Genomic DNA, 19,081 nt, shown 5'->3' with positions numbered 1-19,081 from the left:
TTCAAGGGGTCATAATGTCCCCAATATAATTTAAATTTTTTATGCAAAACACCGAAGACTTCATCATAGCTCACGTTTCACCTAAACTAAACGACCAGTGTCTATTTCATGTTGTCTTTCCAAATGGCTCCTTTGTAATGAACAAAAAATCTCGGTTATGTATGTAACCTCGGTTCCCTGAGACGAAGAGAACAAGACATATGAGAGTATCCTCCTAAACAACCTAGTTGAAACCCTTCTATAATAATGCCAATATTCTAATATTGGCTATGGTGTTAGAGCCCCGCCCTTTTAAGTGCAAAATAATTTTCTGACTGAGGGACAAAGAGCGCATCGCTCGCACCTCAAAGAACTCTGAGTCTTGTAGTGCGGCCAGCCTTCATCTCAGGGAACCGAGGTTATGTACATAAGCGAGATGTACCCTTACGACTCTGTACACTTGACATTGTGTTCTGCAAAGAGTCCCATCATGCCGCACTACACGACATAACCTTCCAGAGAGGAAACATGATGCCGCAGTCCCACGGGACGGCAAAATACATGAGTATGCCACAAGTGAGTGACCCTCATGATGGGCCAGGAGGGGAACACTCAGAATGGATATATGAACTATAGTCATATATTATGAAATAACCCCTTCACAAACCCAGTCGGGACGTAAGTTTTATTAATAATGAAAGTGCTTGTGACTTTATGGGACATAAATGATGGGGTAAATGGAGGGACATAAATATATGTTTGGCCAACAAAATAGCAAGCGCTGTAAACAGAGAGGACTTGTGATGAGAGAGATATTATGCCTAGGTTGTATCTCATGCAAAGACACACCATTCGTCCATGCCCATGAGGAGGCCATGCCTCTAGCTGAGTGTGCTTTAACACCAATTGGGCAACTCTTACCCTGCGACTCATAAGCCAGGGCAATCACATCAATGATCAGGTGAGAAAGTCTTTGCTTGTAGATGGATATTCCTTTCGTGCATTATCCATAGCACACAAAGAGCTGATCAGACAGTCTGAACTGGCGGGTGTGCTCAACGTATGCGTGTAGCGCCCACACAGGGCATTACAAATGCAAGGATTGTTCCTCATCCGAATTAAAAGGAGGAGGGAAGAAGGCTTGAAGGTGAACCACCTGCGCTCTGAAGGGCGTGGTTAGAACCTTAGGCACAAGGCCTTTTCTGGGTTTGACTGTGACTTTTGAAAGATCGGGACCAAACTCCAGACATGAATTATCACTTGATAGTGCATGTAAGTCCCTGACACGTTTTATTGAAGCCAGAGCCAGCAGTAATGCGGTCTTAATAGAGAGCACATGCAAATCAACAGAGTCCAAAGGCTCGAAGGGGGGCCCTGCGAGTGCTTATAGGACCAAAGTTAGGTCCCAAGTCAGGACTGTAGACGGCCGATGTGGATTTAATCGTCTTGCTCCTTTAAGGTACTTTATGATTAAATCATTGTGGCAGGGCGGAGGGCGGGCCGGGTCGTGATTCTACACACCCGGTCCCTTATCAGGCTAATCAAGCCTCCGAGAGGGATAAAGGCCGACTGCGGAGGATGGTGCGGGAGAGAGAGATCATTTACAGACATGTCCGCCATGTGTGTGTTTGTCTTTTATTTAAGTTTCTCATTAAACTATTATTTATATTGTCAAGCCGGTTCTCGCCTCCTCCTTTCCATTGAACTGCGTTACACTGGTAGTCCTCGACACTGCCGTCCATCCGGGGGAGCGCCACTGCCATCTGCTGGGGGAGGGAGTAGCCCGACCGCCCGGTCGCAGTGAACGGCTGCCATACGCGAGGTGAGTGGGGACTGGACTCCCCGACCGCCTGGAGCAATGGAGCCGCTGTCAGGGGCGGAGGAGTGCCCTGCCATCCCCCAGAAACGCGGAGGGGGTCGACAGAAGACCAAAGTCCATGAGGGGAGGAGGGAAGTGACTCCCCGACCGCCTTGAGGGGTAGGGCCGCTGCCAGGGGTGGAGGAGAGTCCCCAGGAGTCGCCGTGAACGCGGAGGAGTGTTCTTTCCACCGGGTGTCGTGGGTCTGACTCTGGTCCGCTCGGGGAGGAGTGGCTGTCGTCTGCCTGAGAGGATGGAGGAGTGATCGAGGACAGAGAACCGGCGAGTAAGTCTTTTTTTTCATCTCTCTCTCTCTCTCTCTCACTGCCCCTCCGCATTGGCCTTTCCCCTCTCGTTTAAATTTGACAGTGTTTTTTAGGGGGGTACTACACTGTTACCGGAAGTATGGGGGGGGATGACCTGCCGGCAGTTCTGGCACGTTTAGTGCGCTCTGTTCAGGGGCCACACATGCAGGTTCCACAGCTTGGGCTGGGGATGCCAGATTGTGCCTTGTGCCTGAGTGCCCTCTATAACATCTTTAAAAAGACGTGAACATGTAAGTTACTCATATACAGTACATACAATATCACATTTGCTTATAAGGATACACAACTCCTGACGAAGCGCTGCAGGGAATCAGGGTGCTTAAGCGGCCTGTTCACCAGCGAAGCGTCAAGCGGTGAGGTGGAGTGATGTTCGCTGGAGCACTGCAAGTGGGTGGAAAGTCTTCACGTTGCCGTGAAGGTCCCACCCGATGACTCGTGTAGTCAACAGCAAAGTAGTAGAGGGCTTCTAGACAAGAGATGAATAGCTGTCTTGAAGGAAGAAAATGATGAGGAATGGTGTTTGCGCATTCTTTTATAGCCGACAGCTTCGTGCTTAAAAGAACGGGGCTCAAACACCATTGCCAATATTAGAATATTGCCATTATTGTAGAAGGGTTTCAACTAGGTTGTTTAGAAGAACACTCCCATTTGCATTAGCCTAATGCAAAGTCAAGTGTACTGAGTCGTAAGGGAACTGCACTGTGTTTCTTACAAAAGTTTTAGGCACATTCCCAATTTATGGATTAGAATGTTACTCAAAAGTTTCAATTATTGTGCATGACAGTAGCTGGCATAGATACAGAGCATCCGGAAAGTATTCACAGCACTTCACTTTTTCCACATTTTGTTACAGCTTTATTCCAAAATTGATTAACTTCATTATTTTCCTCAAAATTCTGCAAACAATACCCCATAATCACAATGTGAAAGAAGTTAGTTTGAAATCTTTACAAATGTATTAAAAATTGTTTAAAAAAAAAAATCACATGTATATAATTATTCAAAATTGAGCTCAGGTGCTTCCTGTTTCCACTGATCACCCTTGAGATGTTTCTATAACTTGATTGGAGTCCAACTGTGGTCAGTTCAGTTGATTGGACATGATTTGGAAGGGAATACACCTGTCTATATAAGGTCCCACAGTTAACGGTGCATGTCAGAGCACAAACCAAGCCATGAAGTGCAAGGAATTGTCTGTAGACCTCCGAGACAGGATTGTATCAAGGCACAGATCTGGGGAAGGGTACAGAAACATGTCTGCAGCATTGACGGTCCCACAGTGTCCTCCATCATCCGTAAATGGAAGAAGTTTGGAACCATCAGGACTCTTCCTAGAGCTGGCCGCCCGACCAAACTGAGCGATCGGGGGGGAAGGGCCTTAGTCAGGGAGCTGAACAAGAACCCGATGGTCACTGTGACAGAGCTCCAGTGTTTCTCTGTGGAGAGAGGAGAAAGTTCCAGAAGAACAACCATCTCTGCAGCACTCCACCAATCAGGCCTGTATGGTAGAGCGGCCAGACGGAAGCCACTCCTCAGTAAAAGGCACATGACAGCCCGTCTGGCATCTGAAAGACTCTCAGACCATGAGAAACTAAATTCTCTGGTCTGATGAAACAAAGATTTAACTCTTTGGCTTGAATGGCAAGCGTCATGTCTGGAGGAAACCAGGCACCGCTCATAACCTGGCCAATCCCATCCCTACAGTGAAGCATGGTGGAGGCAGCATCATGCTGTGGGGATGTTTTCAGCAGTAGGAACTGGGAGACTAGTCAGGATGGAGAGAAAGATGAATCCAGCAATGTACAGAGACATCCTTTATGAAAACCTGCTCCAGATCACTCTGGACCTCAGACTGGGGCGAAGGTTCATCTTCCAACAGGACAATGACCCTAAGCACACTGCCAAGATAACAAAGGAGTGGCTACAGGACAACTCTGTGAATGTCCTTGAGTGGCCCAGCCAGAGCCCAGACTTGAACCCGACTGAACATCTCTGGAGAGATCTGAAAATGTCTGTGCACCGACGCTCCCCATCCAACCTGATGGAGCTTGAGAGGTCCTGCAAAGAAGACTGGGAGAAACTGCCCAAAAATAGTTGTGCTTGTAGCATCATACTCAAAAAGACTTGAGGCAGTAATTGGTGCCAAAGGTGCTTCTACAAAGTATTGAGCAAAGGCTGTGAATACTTATGTACATGTGATTGTTTTTTTGTTTTGTTTTTTTATAAATTTGCAAAGATTTCAAACAAACTTTCACGTTGTCATTATGGGATATTGTTTGTAGAATTTTGGAATAAGGCGGTAAAATAACAAACTGTGGAAAAAGTGAAGCGCTGTGAATAATTTCCAGATGCACTGTATGCTGCCATCTGCTGTTAAAAAAAGAACACTTGCAAAATGTGTACATACTTCATGAAGACCTACTCCACACTATTTATTCTCTAAAAATGATCAAATCTATTAATGCAAACACATTGAACATCTGACATCGCAAATCAATACACTTGTGATAAACTGTAGTGATGTCCTACTCTTGAACGAATCGTCCTTTTGAGCCGACTGAACCAAAGAAACCGTTTGAAATGAAGGAATCAAACCAACTCTTCGGTCGTGTCCGACTCTAAATGAACTGTCGAAGTTTGCCGAGGGTTACCGAGGAGTCTGATGAGTGAGCTGCTCATCCAATGCGCATGCGTGCACCGAGGACATGAACGAGCATGGAGCGAATTGTAAGTGTTGTTTTGGCAACCAAAACGTACTGGAAATATTCTTATGACTAGTTTTATTAAATACAATTTTAGACACCTAGAACATTTCCGCGTAAGTACATCAGTGTCTGTATTGGGGTTTTTAGGTGCAAAACTTGAATCGTATCCAAGAAATAATCAATATTTGTCAGTCGTATTCGACATGCAGGATCAGAGAATGAAACACTGATGACAATAAATGCCATTATTATAATAACTTAATTGAATAAAATGTAATAATCAGCAATGCGCGTTCACGTGTGGCTTTATTTAAATGTTTAAGCGTGAAACCCTTGACTCCGGGATGTTAGATATTAGTGACGTCTTTACTTGATGACGTAAAAGAACCGCTGAATCGGTTTTTGAATCGGTGCATGGAAACGAACTTTTCATCACTCATAAACTGGCAATAAACCATAAAAACTAGAAAATTATTTAAAAAAAATAAAAACTACGTTCGTTTGTTATTGTCGCCGCGCGTGCACGCGCCTGAGTGTCGCATCGCGTGTCCGACTTCCAAGCGGGGCGTGTTCACGGCAGCATCAGCCTGCGCTCGTGCTTCTCGTCTGTTGCAGGTAAGAACATATACAACCACGGCTTTTGTTTAAATGAAGGGATTACTGACACTTTAATTGACGAGGATATATCTGAGTTTGTACAGGTGTTAAAATTCGGTATTGTTATTTGTTGGTGGTGGTGTTGCTTTATTTTCCGTTGCCAATCTGACAGCTAGTCATTACAACTGTCATGGAATCTGTATTAAACTGCTCAAAATCACTGAACATATCAGGAGAAAGTGGAGAAAAAGTCTAAGAAAATCTTCTAAACGCTCTTCTGAACCTACTTTTTACATTGCACATTTAAACATTCGTTTATTTTAGAGCTAATTTGGCTAATTGTGATAGCAGCAGATGTAAATAATGCGAGAATACATTTCTTCTGCATCAGGACGGGTTGTTGTGATTTATTTTGGGACTGGGGCTTTGTTCAGGCTCAAAATACGAGAGGCATTTGTTTGTTGACAGCATTGCCATTGACCTTGCACTCACATAGTTGACATAAAGGAAGATCTTTGTTAAGAATAATTAAAGAAAAATGAGAACCTGCAAGTTTTAGATGTGGTAAGCACATCTGTGAAACATGACAGTACATTCTTTAGTTAGGCTAAATAAATACATACATACATACATACATACATACATACATACATACATACATACATACATGCACACATGCATACTCACACATACATAAACATACTATGTTTTTATGTCATTGTGGAAACTCTCCACTGACTTCCATGCATTTTATGGGTTTTATACAGATCTAATGGTAATTTCTATCCCCTAACTGACCATAACCCTACCCCTAAACCTAACCCACACAGAAACCTTTTTACATTTTCAAAAAACATTGTTTAATTTCAAGTTTAATAAGCCATTTCCCTCAAGTTGGTGTTCTCGGGTTTTACTTTGATTCCAACAATGTTGTATAAACATAGTATAAAAACATAGTATAAAAACACACACACACACACACACAAACAAAATACATAATACACTCAAAAAACACACATGCACAAAATACGCGCACACACAAAATACATAACACTCACACACAAAACACACACACACACAAAACACACACACACACAAAACACACACATTCAAAAAACACACACTCAAAAAACACACACACACAAAACACACTTGCACAAAATACACACACACACAAAACACACACACTCAAAAAACACACATGCACAAAATACACAATACACTCAAAAACACACACACACACACACACAGTTTAAATCGTTGCAGATTATTTACATGTGTACATCAACACAACCTCTACAGAACATTGAGTTCTTTAGTTAAACACACCCACACACACACACACACACACACTCAGTTTATAAAGTTTCAGATCTTTGGCAAGAACATACAGAGACACATAATATCAAATGCTGTTTGGTCCAGAAAAAGAGCGTGTGGAACGACTGTTTCACACCGGACACGTAAGTAGAGCATTGGCAAAACTGCATGTAATACACAAACTTTTAACTACAACCTTTGTAACTAATATTTTAAGCACAATCAACCGCATTTGTGGCATAATATTGACTACCGCAAACATTTATTTCTTTAAAAAAAGCAAAAATGGAGGTTACAGTCAGGCACTTATAATGGAAGTGAATGGGGCCAATCCGTAACACCGTGTCCTAACCGGAAACAACGTGACGCAATAAAAGGTATCTTTTCCATGTTAATCAGAGTTTTTATCCTAATCAGCTGTGACACGTGACAGCGACGGGGCTTTCTATTTTTGGAATGGTTTCTATTTCTGCGATGTCACGCCAGACAGCGCAGCCAACATATGAGTCTAAAGTTATTCTTATTGTTGTATATTAAAGCCGGCATCTCATTAGCCAGTTCAGAATAACCTACATTTTGTCCGAGGGTACCACACGCCTACCGAATGTTGTGCCTAAGGTCTCGTTCTCTTTAGCCGGAGCTCTGTCTCACACACACACACACACACACACACACACACACACACACACACACACACACACACACACACACACACACACACACACACACACACCGATTCAGAATGATAGTGGGGAGACATATCGGCTCATTCTGACTTTCTGCTTCCCTGTCACATGGAAATTGGCGAAATAACAACAGGAGTACTCTATGAACATAAACAATCATAACAGCTGAATAAGTATGCGATTTATAAAGTAACTTTTCCCTGTGTGTGTGTGTTTATTTATTTATACCCTCGGGCTTGCCGTAGAAAGCATTACGGCACTTCAGTGAGAAAATGAGTTGCGTTCAATAAACATACTGTTCCTTTCTGTGATTACTCCGTTTTCTACATTTAATTGTCAATGAATATCACAGTGTTGCCTCGTGTCTGGTGTGGATCAGCAGAAAGCTTGTCACTGGAATCTTATCTGGTTAGGACGAGGTGTCAACATTAAAATACTCATGTGATGTAAACAATATGTGTGCTAACTAGGGATGGGCAGCTTTGTCATTCTGACTACTCGAGTTCTCTGTCTAATTACTCTAGCAATGACATGTTCGTAATTGTATATATAATAACATGTCTGACAAACGTCTATGGCTGCTGTCTTGTTATTCTAGTTTATCGTCTATTCATTATTATTGGCCGTTATAAAATAGTATGTCACAAAATGCACAAAAGATTGAAATAATATCCATTAACGAGTCAAAGTTCTTTAAGTGCAACTATTATGGTTTTAAACGTGCCTAATTTTGTTTCAAAGGTCTCATACAATAGATTTACATGCATTCAAGGTCAAAAAACATTTTAATTTGCTCACAATTTAAGTTGCAGGATCACCTTTTTTTCCCCAGATTCAAAAACGACTCGTTCAGTGATCCGTTCTAAAGCGTTCATTCTAAACTCCACCTTTCAGAGAGCCTACTCTGCTCTGATTGGTCCGTTCTAAAGCATTCATTCTAAACTCCACCTTTCAGAGAGCCTACTCTGCTCTGATTGGTCCGTTCTAAAGCATTCATTCTAAACTCCACCTTTCAGAGAGCCTACTCTGCTCTGATTGGTCCATTCTAAAGGATTCATTCTAAACTCCACCTTTCAGAGAGCCTACTCTGCTCTGATTGGTCCGTTCTAAAGCATTCATTCTAAACTCCTCCTTTCAGAGAGCATACTCTGCTCTGATTGGTCCGTTCTAAAGCATTCATTCTAAACTCCTTTCAGAGAGCCTACTCTGCTCTGATTGGTCCGTTCTAAAGCATTCATTCTAAACTCCTTTCAGAGAGCCTACTCTGCTCTGATTGGTCCGTTCTAAAGCATTCATTCTAAACTCCACCTTTCAGAGAGCCTACTCTGCTCTGATTGGTCCGTTCTAAAGCATTCATTCTAAACTCCACCTTTCAGAGAGCCTACTCTGCTCTGATTGGTCCATTCTAAAGCATTCATTCTAAACTCCTCCTTTCAGAGAGCCTACTCTGCTCTGATTGGTCCGTTCTAAAGCATTCATTCTAAACTCCTCCTTTCAGAGAGCCTACTCTGCTCTGATTGGTCCGTTCTAAAGCATTCATTCTAAACTCCTCCTTTCAGAGAGCCTACTCTGCTCTGATTGGGCAGATGACCCCAGTCTGTTGTGATTGGTCTACTGCTTAGTGTAGTGTTTGAGGGCTGGTCCAAGCTGTTCACGAGCAGCCAATGAAGACCAGAGGCGGGTTTTTTGGTACCAAATTACGTAGGTTAGTACAGGAAGTGTCTGGAATTACTAACGACTCGTTTCAGGTGTTCAGAATCGGTTCTTTCGTTTGAGAGTTTATAACTAGTTTGACGTGCACTTTGATTTTTGACTTTTTTACATTCACAAACAGCTATAAAATACACTACATGAAAGGTAATATTTGAAAAACCATAATAGGTGCTCTTTAAATGATAATAAAGGGTGTTTAGCAAACATTTTGCATAGACAGGTGTGCAAAACACAGTTAATTACACTCTTTGTTTTGATTATTGTAACGATAGCATTGCAGCATCGTATCAGATTGTCTCTGATAATCAATGTACTCCTCGGTCACAACATAATCAATCTCAAAATTTAAAATAAGCTCCCTCTTTGACAAGCGAAAAGTCTCATCATGCATGATACTAACGATCATCGTTTTCATGATCGATCATTGCAACCATGTCCGAGTACACGAGTACTCATGCTCATCCCTAGTGCTAACATGGTTTTAGTGTGAAAATATCACTTACTAGCATTTTCCGTGTAAAGTTATATCCAATTTGACAACTTTGTTGCAATGACGACATAACAGTGTAAACAATACATCCCTAAATCAACCATAAAAATTACAATTTAAACTTTGCAGCTCAAATAATACATTCATTTTAACAGAAGAATTCATGCAAGCGCTTTTATAAAATTAGAAGCTTCACATTTCTGCCTTTAAACCCTCCAAAAATGTGCCCAATTCACTTCCATTGTAAGTGCCTCACTGTAACCTAAATTTTTTTTTATTGTGCAGGGATGCACACTAGACAACTTTCAGCTACAGTCACCTTTTTTAAGCTTATTTCCCCAAATTATTTGGCAGAAATTTCTACATTTTACTTATTAAAATCACTTGAAAGGGTTACTTTAAGCTTAAATACTTGGACAAAAGCTTAAACAAAATACAGTGTGTTAAATACAACACAAATTAACTGAAAAGATAAATCTGGAACTCCTGCTTTGACTTTCTCAACTTTTACGCCTGAGCTTAACTTGTTTTGAACCTGGAATATTCCTTTAAATCGCCTGGATTTGTTAAGTTTTCATGAATAGAAAGTGTTTCAAACAATGGGTGAGTTGTTTCCCTTTGTTTCATAAAAGGCTATATTGCAAAAGATTATATGGTTAAATAGGTTTACAGAGCATTTCAGAGTTCAGCATGCAAAATAAAACTTGGATTCACTAAATGGATAAAAGTACTCTATGTGTGGACACCCCCTTTTATTTAGCTGGTTTGACTATTCCAGTTATTTCTTTAAGGACTTGTCTTAATGCTACTCTTTACAATGACATTGTGTGCTTTCAACCTTGTTGCAGCAGTTTGGGAGTGCCCTTTTCTCTGCAAGCATGACTGTGCCTCAAGCAAGGTCAATATAAAAATGGTTTACTAACTCTGGTGTGCACTTGAACTGAACACCCTTGGGATAATGTGAAATGGTGACTGTGAGCCAGACCATCAGTGCCTGACCTCACTGATGCTCATGTTTCTGAAAGATCCCCACATTCATGTTCCAACATCGAGTGGAAAGCTATCCCAGTGCAAACTGATAGAACAGCAAAGGTAAGGGTGGATGCCTTTGCTTTTGAAATGAATAATCAGCATGTGCATTGAGGACTGTGGTTGAGTAATGGGGCCTGGGTCGCTTTTAGCATTCTAGCTCATTCCAAAGGTCTGGGCATTAGTTGGTTGGTCAGATAAGATTCAGATAAGCATTCAACAGTGTGCAGAGTTACAATACTAAGACTAATGTAAGAATACAGGGAATAGGCCTATCTAATGCTGTTAATTCGATACTGCTCTTATGATAAAAGGGTTTCGATTTTATGGAAAGTGGTCGACTAATACAGGTTTTTGGCCGATACTGCTACCAATATCTTAAAAGCAGGGAGAGCATTAGACAATATAATGTCAAGCCAACTCATTTGTATAGCGCTTTTCACAATACACATTTTTTCAAGGTAGCTTTACAAAAGCAAATATACAATGAATTAAACATTATAATTCTGAGAGTGTCGTGAATGCTTCCTTGTGAACTCTTGGTCAAAATAGTATACTTTAAAAGGCGCTCAGTCATGAGATGGAACAGCACGCAGTAAACCCTAGCATAAGTGGAACGACCACTTCTGTTAATAGGACTTCTGGGATCATTACCCCTGCTTCATGCTTATTAATCACTTTAGATATGATTTAGTTAAAACAAAGCATCTTATCCTGAACTGTTGAGGCAGTTCATTTGGTCTTGCATTGGCACATCGGACCCAACTCCAAAGTAACTGCTGTTCTTTCAACTGTGTTTTCTCTATAGCTCACGGGCAGTCATGATCTCTGAAGCAGCCGCCATGGCTGGGATCACTACTCACAAGATCAGTAAACACATCACCTTCTTAGGAAATGACGTCACAGGGACTCCTGACTCCACCTTTCCACCTGGTCAGCCTAAACCTCTGTTACTGTTGATGCCGTGGCTGGGATCCAGACCACAGGCCATTGCAAAGTATTGTGATATTTATTTCCGCACTGGCTTTGACGTGCTTATTGTGGAAAGTGAGGTGAGACAATTCCTGTGGCCTCGCTGGGGGCTGGAGTATGGTGGCCATTTGCTGGAGTTATTAGAAAGTGAGCGCTTCTGTCAGCGCCCCCTGCTGGTCCATGCCTTCTCCATAGGGGGTTACACATTCTGTCAGGTGCTCATTCATGTGGCCAAAGACACCCAGCGCTATCTAGGCCTGACAAACAGGATCAGAGGTCAAATCTATGACAGTTTGGTCATGGGTTCAGTGGAGCAAATGGCTGTCGGTATGTAGAGAACTTCTGTTTTGCACTGGTTATATATAGAGGTGGGCGCTATGAACAAAATCTTACATTACGGTTTGAGCAATTAAAGATTATTGTAACAGTATATTTGTTATAAAGTTGCCACATTGTTCAGCAATTGTAAACAACTAAACTCTGCTTCATGTTACACCCCTTGTCTTGACTGGTTGGAGACATGTCCCACTCTATGGTTTTACATTACTCCATGTTTCTTCGTCAGTCTCGTGTTACTACCGTAAAGCAGTCCTGCCCTCTTGTAGCCTTGCATCTATGGTGGTATTAATGGTAGGCCATGGTATATACCGTCATACCACCTAGCCCACACAGTACACTGTCTCTGTGCTGTAACCCCCTTTCCCTTTGTAGTTTAATACACGTGTTTAGCCACGTGTATCCTGTACAGTACATTCCATAGTTAATACTTGACACGTACTGCCAAATTACAGTTGAGTTGAAATCAATCTATCTAGATGTCTATCTTTTGTGGACGCCATTAATCCATCCATCTATCGATCTATGCATCCATCTGTCCATTTATCCATCTGTCCATCCATTCTTTTATTTATCCATACATCTATCCATTTATCCATCCATAGATCCACTAATCCACCTGTCAATCCATCCATCCATTTGTCCACCTATCCATTACCCATCCTTCCATCCATCCATCAATTTATCCACCTGTCAATCAATCCATCCATTTGTCCACCTGTCCATTACTCATCCATCCATCCATCCATCCATTTATCCACAAGTTCATCCATCCTTCTATTCTTCCATTCACCAGTCCGTCCATCCATCCTTGTATTCCTCCATCCATCCACCAGTCCATCCATCCATTTATCCACCAGTTCATCCATCCTTCTATTCTTCCATTTTTCCATCCACCAGTCCGTCTGTCCATCCACCAGTCTGTCCATCTGTCCGTCCCATCCACCAGTCCATCGGTCCATTCATCCAATAATGATGGGGATGCAATGTAGTTTATTAAACATTAAAAAAGATTTAGTTAAAGCATCAATTACAATAACAGCCATTTTCCAAATTATTATTATTTATTTAATAATATTTTGTTTTGCAGTAAAGACATAATGGAGAGATGGCCAACAACTCAGTCCACATTTAAATAACAGGTTAAGTGAGTAAATCTGTATATTCGGAAAATACTTAAAATCTGTACTTACTGACTCCAGACAGGTCTCCTAAGCAATCAAATTGGCCCGGTTGCTAGGGAGGGTAGTGTCACATGGGGTAACCTCCTCGTGGTCACAATAATGTGGTCCTCGCTTTCGGTGGGGCGTGTGGAGAGTTGTGGGTGGATGCCGCGGAGAATAGCGTGAAGCCTCCACATGCGTTACATCTCTGCGGTAATGCGCTCAACAAGCCACGTGATAAGATGTGCAGATTGTCGGTCTCAGACGCCAACTGAGATTCGTCCTCCGCCTCCCGGATTGAGGCCAGTCACTACGCCACCACAAGACAGACTTAGAGTGCATTGGGAATTTGGTGTTCCAAATTGGGGAGAATATCCAAATAAATGAAATAAATCTGTACTTACTAACAACTTGAGATAAACACATTCATGGGGAACTATTTTAATATGCTAAATGCTCTGCTTAAATAGACTATCTACAAAAACATGTAGGTTGCTGTGACTGTGGTAATAAATGGTTGTACTGAGTCGTTACATCTAAGCTACTTTAAAAGAAAGAAATAGTCATGTATGTTGGTGAATGTACTACAATAACCTTTCTGGAAAACCTCTTTAAAAAAACACTTTCTTGATCCGAACGGTGATCACTTTATCTCGGGGTAATGCTCAATTCATGAACCTCTTCAGACGGGAGTTCTTAAGGCGTGGTCACAATTCCGCGGGTGATGAGGGCATGGGCGAACGTTGAGAGCGTGTGAAACCAGCAAAAAACTAATTGTGAATCTCTTTTTTTAAAATGCAACACTTAATACTCTATTAGAGTGATGTTAAAAAGCAACTCTCTGCTAAAACAGTATCCTTGTCCATTGGGAGTATTCAGTGTAGCTGCATACGAAGCATCAAGGCCTAACTACCATTCAAACCTTAACTGCCCAAGTATTCAAACGACACAAGACCTAAATTATATTCAGACTTCAAGACTTTTTTCAATGTTCAAACAATTCAGCTTTAAAAGTTTAGTCTTGATATACTTTCCTCTTTTTAATAGTCACTGAAATCTCTTTGTTCTTGCATAATTATTTTGGGTGGTGTGCTGTTTTTTTATTTTCACCTAGGCTTGGGTAAAACCATGTTCCCTCGGCTGGAAGGTCTCGTGAGGAGGGCCAGCCTTCTGTATTTCCGTGCCTTCAAACACCAGACAGTCGACTATTTTAACGAAGGGATCAGTGTGTTCTGGAACACTCCTTTGACAGCTCCCGCTCTTTTCTGTTTCTCGGAGAATGATGCACTGTGCGATTGCCAGACGATGGAGAAGATGGTGGAGTTTTGGAGGAATCGAGGCCTAACTGTGCAGAGCAAGAAATGGAAGAAGTCTATTCATGCAGGTCATCTGCGTACCCACCCTCAGGAATACATGTCCACACTGGAGATCTTCGTGCAGGCCCTCAACATGGTGCCACTGAAGGCCAAAATGTGAACGTGGGATTCGGAGTCACTCGATTAATATAAGGAATAGTTCACCCAAAAAACACGTACTCACCCTATAATGTCGCTTCAAACCTGTATGACTTTGTCAATTCTTCAGATGTATTGAATAGTGAATAGTGACTCTGGGCAATCTATCTCCAAAATGAAGAAAATACAAACAAACACCATAAACCTCATTAAAAGTATTCTGAAGCCATACAATCAAAACAGAATTACAATTTTTGGCCGAACTATTCCTTTAAACATCAAATTAGCCAAAAGTGCCTGGTTTTATTGCTAAATAGATATTAGTATTTTATCTTATTTGGTCAAATGGTTGGCCTCAGATCAGATGGCCTCAGTTTTTCAACCCACTCCAGCCTGTCCAAATATTTGTAATAACCACATCCAATCATTTTCAGCCAAATATTCATAAATCCTGTCTACAAGAAGAATCAGAATTTTTGAAGACCATAGCACTTTTATGTGAATCTTGAATATGTGATACAGTCTGTCAATATTTTAACCTTTTGGTTTATTGCACTACAATGCAAAGGAGCTGCTAACATGTTTTTTAAAGGTCAGAACTCATTTTGGAATAAATTATTTTGTATTAGATGTTCGTGGTAAACACTTGAGAAACTGTTAAAAAAATAAGACCTGTACATAATGAATCATTTACGTTTATGCATTGGCAGACGCTTTTATCCAAAGCGACTTACAGTGCACTTATTACAGGGACAATTCCCCTAAAGTGGCTGTGGGGATCAAACCAGCAACCTTCTGATTACCAGCTCTGTGCTTTAGCCCACTACGCCACCACCACTATAATCATCAATTATATGACATGACTTTTAGCACCTATTAGCTTGAATACACTTGAGTAATTTATGTTTATCTCAAAAGGAACGTTGGCAGTACCCCTGACCCCTCTTTAAGATTACTTCACTTGACATTGTTTCTAGATATAGAAACAAGTATTCAGTATATACTAGTCAATAGCAAAACTCTTCAACACAGTCATGGAAAATCAACGCACTTTTTTTCTTGTTCTGGTTCGAACCTATTTGGAAAAAATAAAGGAAGTTTTAGTTTGTGAATGCAACAATTATGCTTTTTTGTTGTTACTGCTGCATTTATTTATTTTTTGCAAAGGTACAAGCCGATTAAATAAATTATTCTGATTAATTTGATTTTGACAATGACTTCATAAATGCATGTTACATCTAGGAAAAGGGTTGTATCTGGTGAAATGAAGGATTTTAGGGAGAAGTCTTAAGGAAATCATAAGAAATACATTCAGATATACAGTGTTGCTGGTTATTGATGTCATGTTTGTCAAGTAGATTATATTTTACTTACTGCAAGTTTATGAAATTGTAGTAATTTGCCTCATTGGATTCCATGTAGAAACCAGAACAAATGAAGTGCATCACTGGTGACTTGCTTTATCTAGAAGTGGGTAAAGGGTCAGCCCTATTTGAGATTTTAAAGCTATTTACTTTAACTCTGTGTGTATCACCTTAAATGAACAGGTCATTTAAGAATGGCAAGGATGCTGTGGATGTACTGCGATGCTTATTTGATTTGGCTGCACACTTTGAGTCTTGTGAAGGTACAGAGGGCAAAGACAGTGCATTGCTCTGGTCTTTTTTTGCTCACAAAATAATAGGAACGTCCCTGAAAATGTTTCAGGACCACATATAGAACAGACGGTAGTACAACAGGTATTTTATGTAAAAGTTCAATGCACTCATCATTGCACAAGGCTTGAACACAGATTAGTTTACTGCCATCTGCTGGTCTCAAACAAAAACATTTTATTCATAGGGAAGTGAGAGTATTTGTGTTACTATTTTGGGATCAAACCTGTTCTGCCTGTGCTTCTTTTAAAAGGATAGCTCACACCTAAATGAAAATTCCCTCATCATTTACAACTTTTTTCCTCCAGGGGGCGCATGATGGCTCAAAAGCTGAATTCTTAACAGTACCAAAAAAATAAAAAATGCACCTATATAACATTTTTTTTTTAAGGATGTATGAGGTGAGTCCAAAATTTGAAGCTCCAAAAAGAACATAATGGCAGTGTAAAGGTAATCCAAATGACTCGATCAGTTTTCTGAAGTGATACGATTGTTTTGGGTAAGAAGCAAAGCAAAATGATTATTAATATTCTTGCAAAAAGCTTAACTTCCACCCAGCTCTCGTATGCACACTCTTGAGAGAAGTGTGTTCACAAGTTTTTTTGGTGCCCCTGTTACCAGTTTGCTCCGAGCGGAATTCGAACCAGGTTCTCCGGCATGCTAATGAGGATAAAGTCGCTAGTGCACCCCTTGAAGCAGGGGCGTGAGGTTTACACAGTGCACAGCTGCCTAGTGCACCCCAAACCTCACTCCATACGGGTCATGGCACCACTGAACACTTACACTGTGTCCTGCTCCAAGCAGGATTCAAACCTAGGTCTCTGACATGGGAGGCAGGCATATTAAAAAAGAGGCTAAAGCCCCTTGCATTAGTCTCGAGTGTGCATCAGCGGAGTGAGGTTTACACACTGCACAGCTGCCTACCAGCTGGCTACTGTTACATCCCCTCAAAAAAAATTTAAAATGTTAGCATGATGCCCCTGTCATACATACTTCATACAACCTTAGTTTGTGCTCAGCAGCAGAAAGAAAGTCATGCAAGTTTGAGATGGCATGAGGGTGAGTAAATGATGATAGAAACATTTTTTGTTTGGTTAATCACAAAAATGTATGTAATTTTTACTCCCAGAACCAGACTCTATTTAGTTAATTTTTTTTGTCTTAAGGCAGACATTTGTAAACGTATAGTATTAAATAATAATAATAAACACATATAAAATCGTTTAAATCTTCTAAATTCAATACCTGGTACCTGATACTCAAATTGATTCTGATTGGTCATTCCTGACCAGCGTTGAGAAAAGTAACAGTGCACGTGACAAAAATGTTCTCCTGGCCAGAGCCATATAGAGAGAGAGTTGCGACAACGGAAGTTATAAACGCTTGATCGTCACGTGATTCACGTAGACTTCAGATAGTTCCCGGAAGTGCTTTGGCGGGCATTTCAAACTGTTAGAGTAGAGTGACAGAACTGCGATTTCTGGTAATTAGTAGTCAATAAATGCATTTATTTTATATATTTATTTAACACACCGACATATGTATGTAGCATGAGTATGTTGTTACAGCGATGTTTTTTCAAATAAGATCAAATCAGCTAATATTTGAGGATTAGTGTTCGCTTACCGTTATTTGCCTCAACTTATTTCAGGCTAGGGTTTCTGTTGCCTTTTTATGTTACCTTATCATGGTAACTAATGTCATATTTATGACTTTTCAGATAGTACAGAGACAGGCTGGTGACAGGTGATTTCCAGCCCGCACCGCACAATGGGTCAATGAACTATTAACTATTAGCAGCAGTGACGGAAATGTAATATTTAGTGAAATGAGGCTTATTGTTTACAATTCTTACAATTCTATATATAGTAATATAATTATTTATGTATTATAAATATTATATATCTAATGTATAATTCTTACAATACTTATTCATATACACAATATATTCAGCTTTAAAACAACTTAAGCATACTCGTATATAAACTGCCGTTCAAAAGTAATGAGGCTGAAAATTCAGCTTGGCATCACAGGAGTAAATTACATTTTAATATACATTAAAATAGAAAACAGTTATTTTAAATTGTAATAATATATTACGATATTACTTTTTTTTTTTTTTTTTAAACGATGGATGAAACTGAATCAAGAGAACAGATTTTACAATTAATAGGGTATTTGTTACTAACTTTATCCAGCTCCAATCCTTGCCTAATCTGTTAGTTATCCGATAACATCCCTTATCTCCTAATTTAATGAGTAATACTCAACTATAAGGTTTTAATTTACAAGTTATTTTTATTTAGATGTACTGATAATATACAGAATAAGATCATATTCTTTAAACGTCTCACCTTTTAAAAGTGCGTCGCAAACGGTTTGTTCTACGGCGCAGCATGTGTTTGCTGCTACTTCCGGGAACTATTGAGAGGCTCCACGAGCCGCCATTGCTGTAAAAAAAAAAACGTTCCATTGGAGTCAATGGAGTTGTCGAAACTCTCTCTATATGGCTCTGCTCCTGGCTATGTTTTAAATAAATGACACCGGAAAAGTGACTCTGAGAAACTTTAAAAGCCATTAAATTTAAAATAAAACGTTAACAATTAATAGGTGGCGAGTTAGCAAAAATATTAATATATTATTCAAAAGATAAAAAAAGACCTGACCTATTAGAGATATAGTCTGGTCCACTAAGCCCCGCCCATTGAAAGCCGGTCTGTTTCATCCGTTGCCACTCTTCCCGCTTTTTATTCTACTCTTGTGATTAAACGTGTTACAGGTGGTCAGCAAGTTGCAAA

At 40.4% G+C, this 19,081-nt stretch overlaps 1 protein-coding gene across 4 annotated transcripts; it reads left to right on the top strand.

Moving 5' to 3' along the window:
- Positions 1–4,867: 4,867 nt before the first annotated feature.
- Positions 4,868–16,081, top strand: LOC127661236 (uncharacterized). 4 transcript variants are annotated; one of them, XM_052151859.1, is made up of 4 exons: positions 5,441–5,483; positions 10,523–10,766; positions 11,512–12,002; positions 14,289–16,081. In XM_052151859.1, the coding sequence occupies exons 2-4, from the start codon at positions 10,681–10,683 to the stop codon at positions 14,648–14,650; spliced, it is 939 nt and encodes a 312-aa protein (XP_052007819.1). In that variant the 5' UTR covers positions 5,441–5,483; positions 10,523–10,680; the 3' UTR covers positions 14,651–16,081. The 4 variants fall into 4 exon arrangements, with proteins under 4 accessions (XP_052007821.1, XP_052007820.1, XP_052007819.1 ...); XM_052151861.1 differs by lacking the exons at positions 5,441–5,483; positions 10,523–10,766 and adding an exon at positions 4,868–4,890 and having other exon boundaries at positions 14,289–16,080; XM_052151860.1 differs by lacking the exon at positions 10,523–10,766 and having other exon boundaries at positions 5,434–5,483; positions 14,289–16,080.
- Positions 16,082–19,081: the final 3,000 nt, after the last annotated feature.

The sequence above is a fragment of the Xyrauchen texanus genome, chromosome 21, assembly GCF_025860055.1.
Source record: "Xyrauchen texanus isolate HMW12.3.18 chromosome 21, RBS_HiC_50CHRs, whole genome shotgun sequence".
NCBI lineage: Eukaryota > Metazoa > Chordata > Actinopteri > Cypriniformes > Catostomidae > Xyrauchen > Xyrauchen texanus.
Note: the sequence above shows the minus strand (reverse complement) of the source record. Positions and strands in the feature narration are given on the sequence as shown.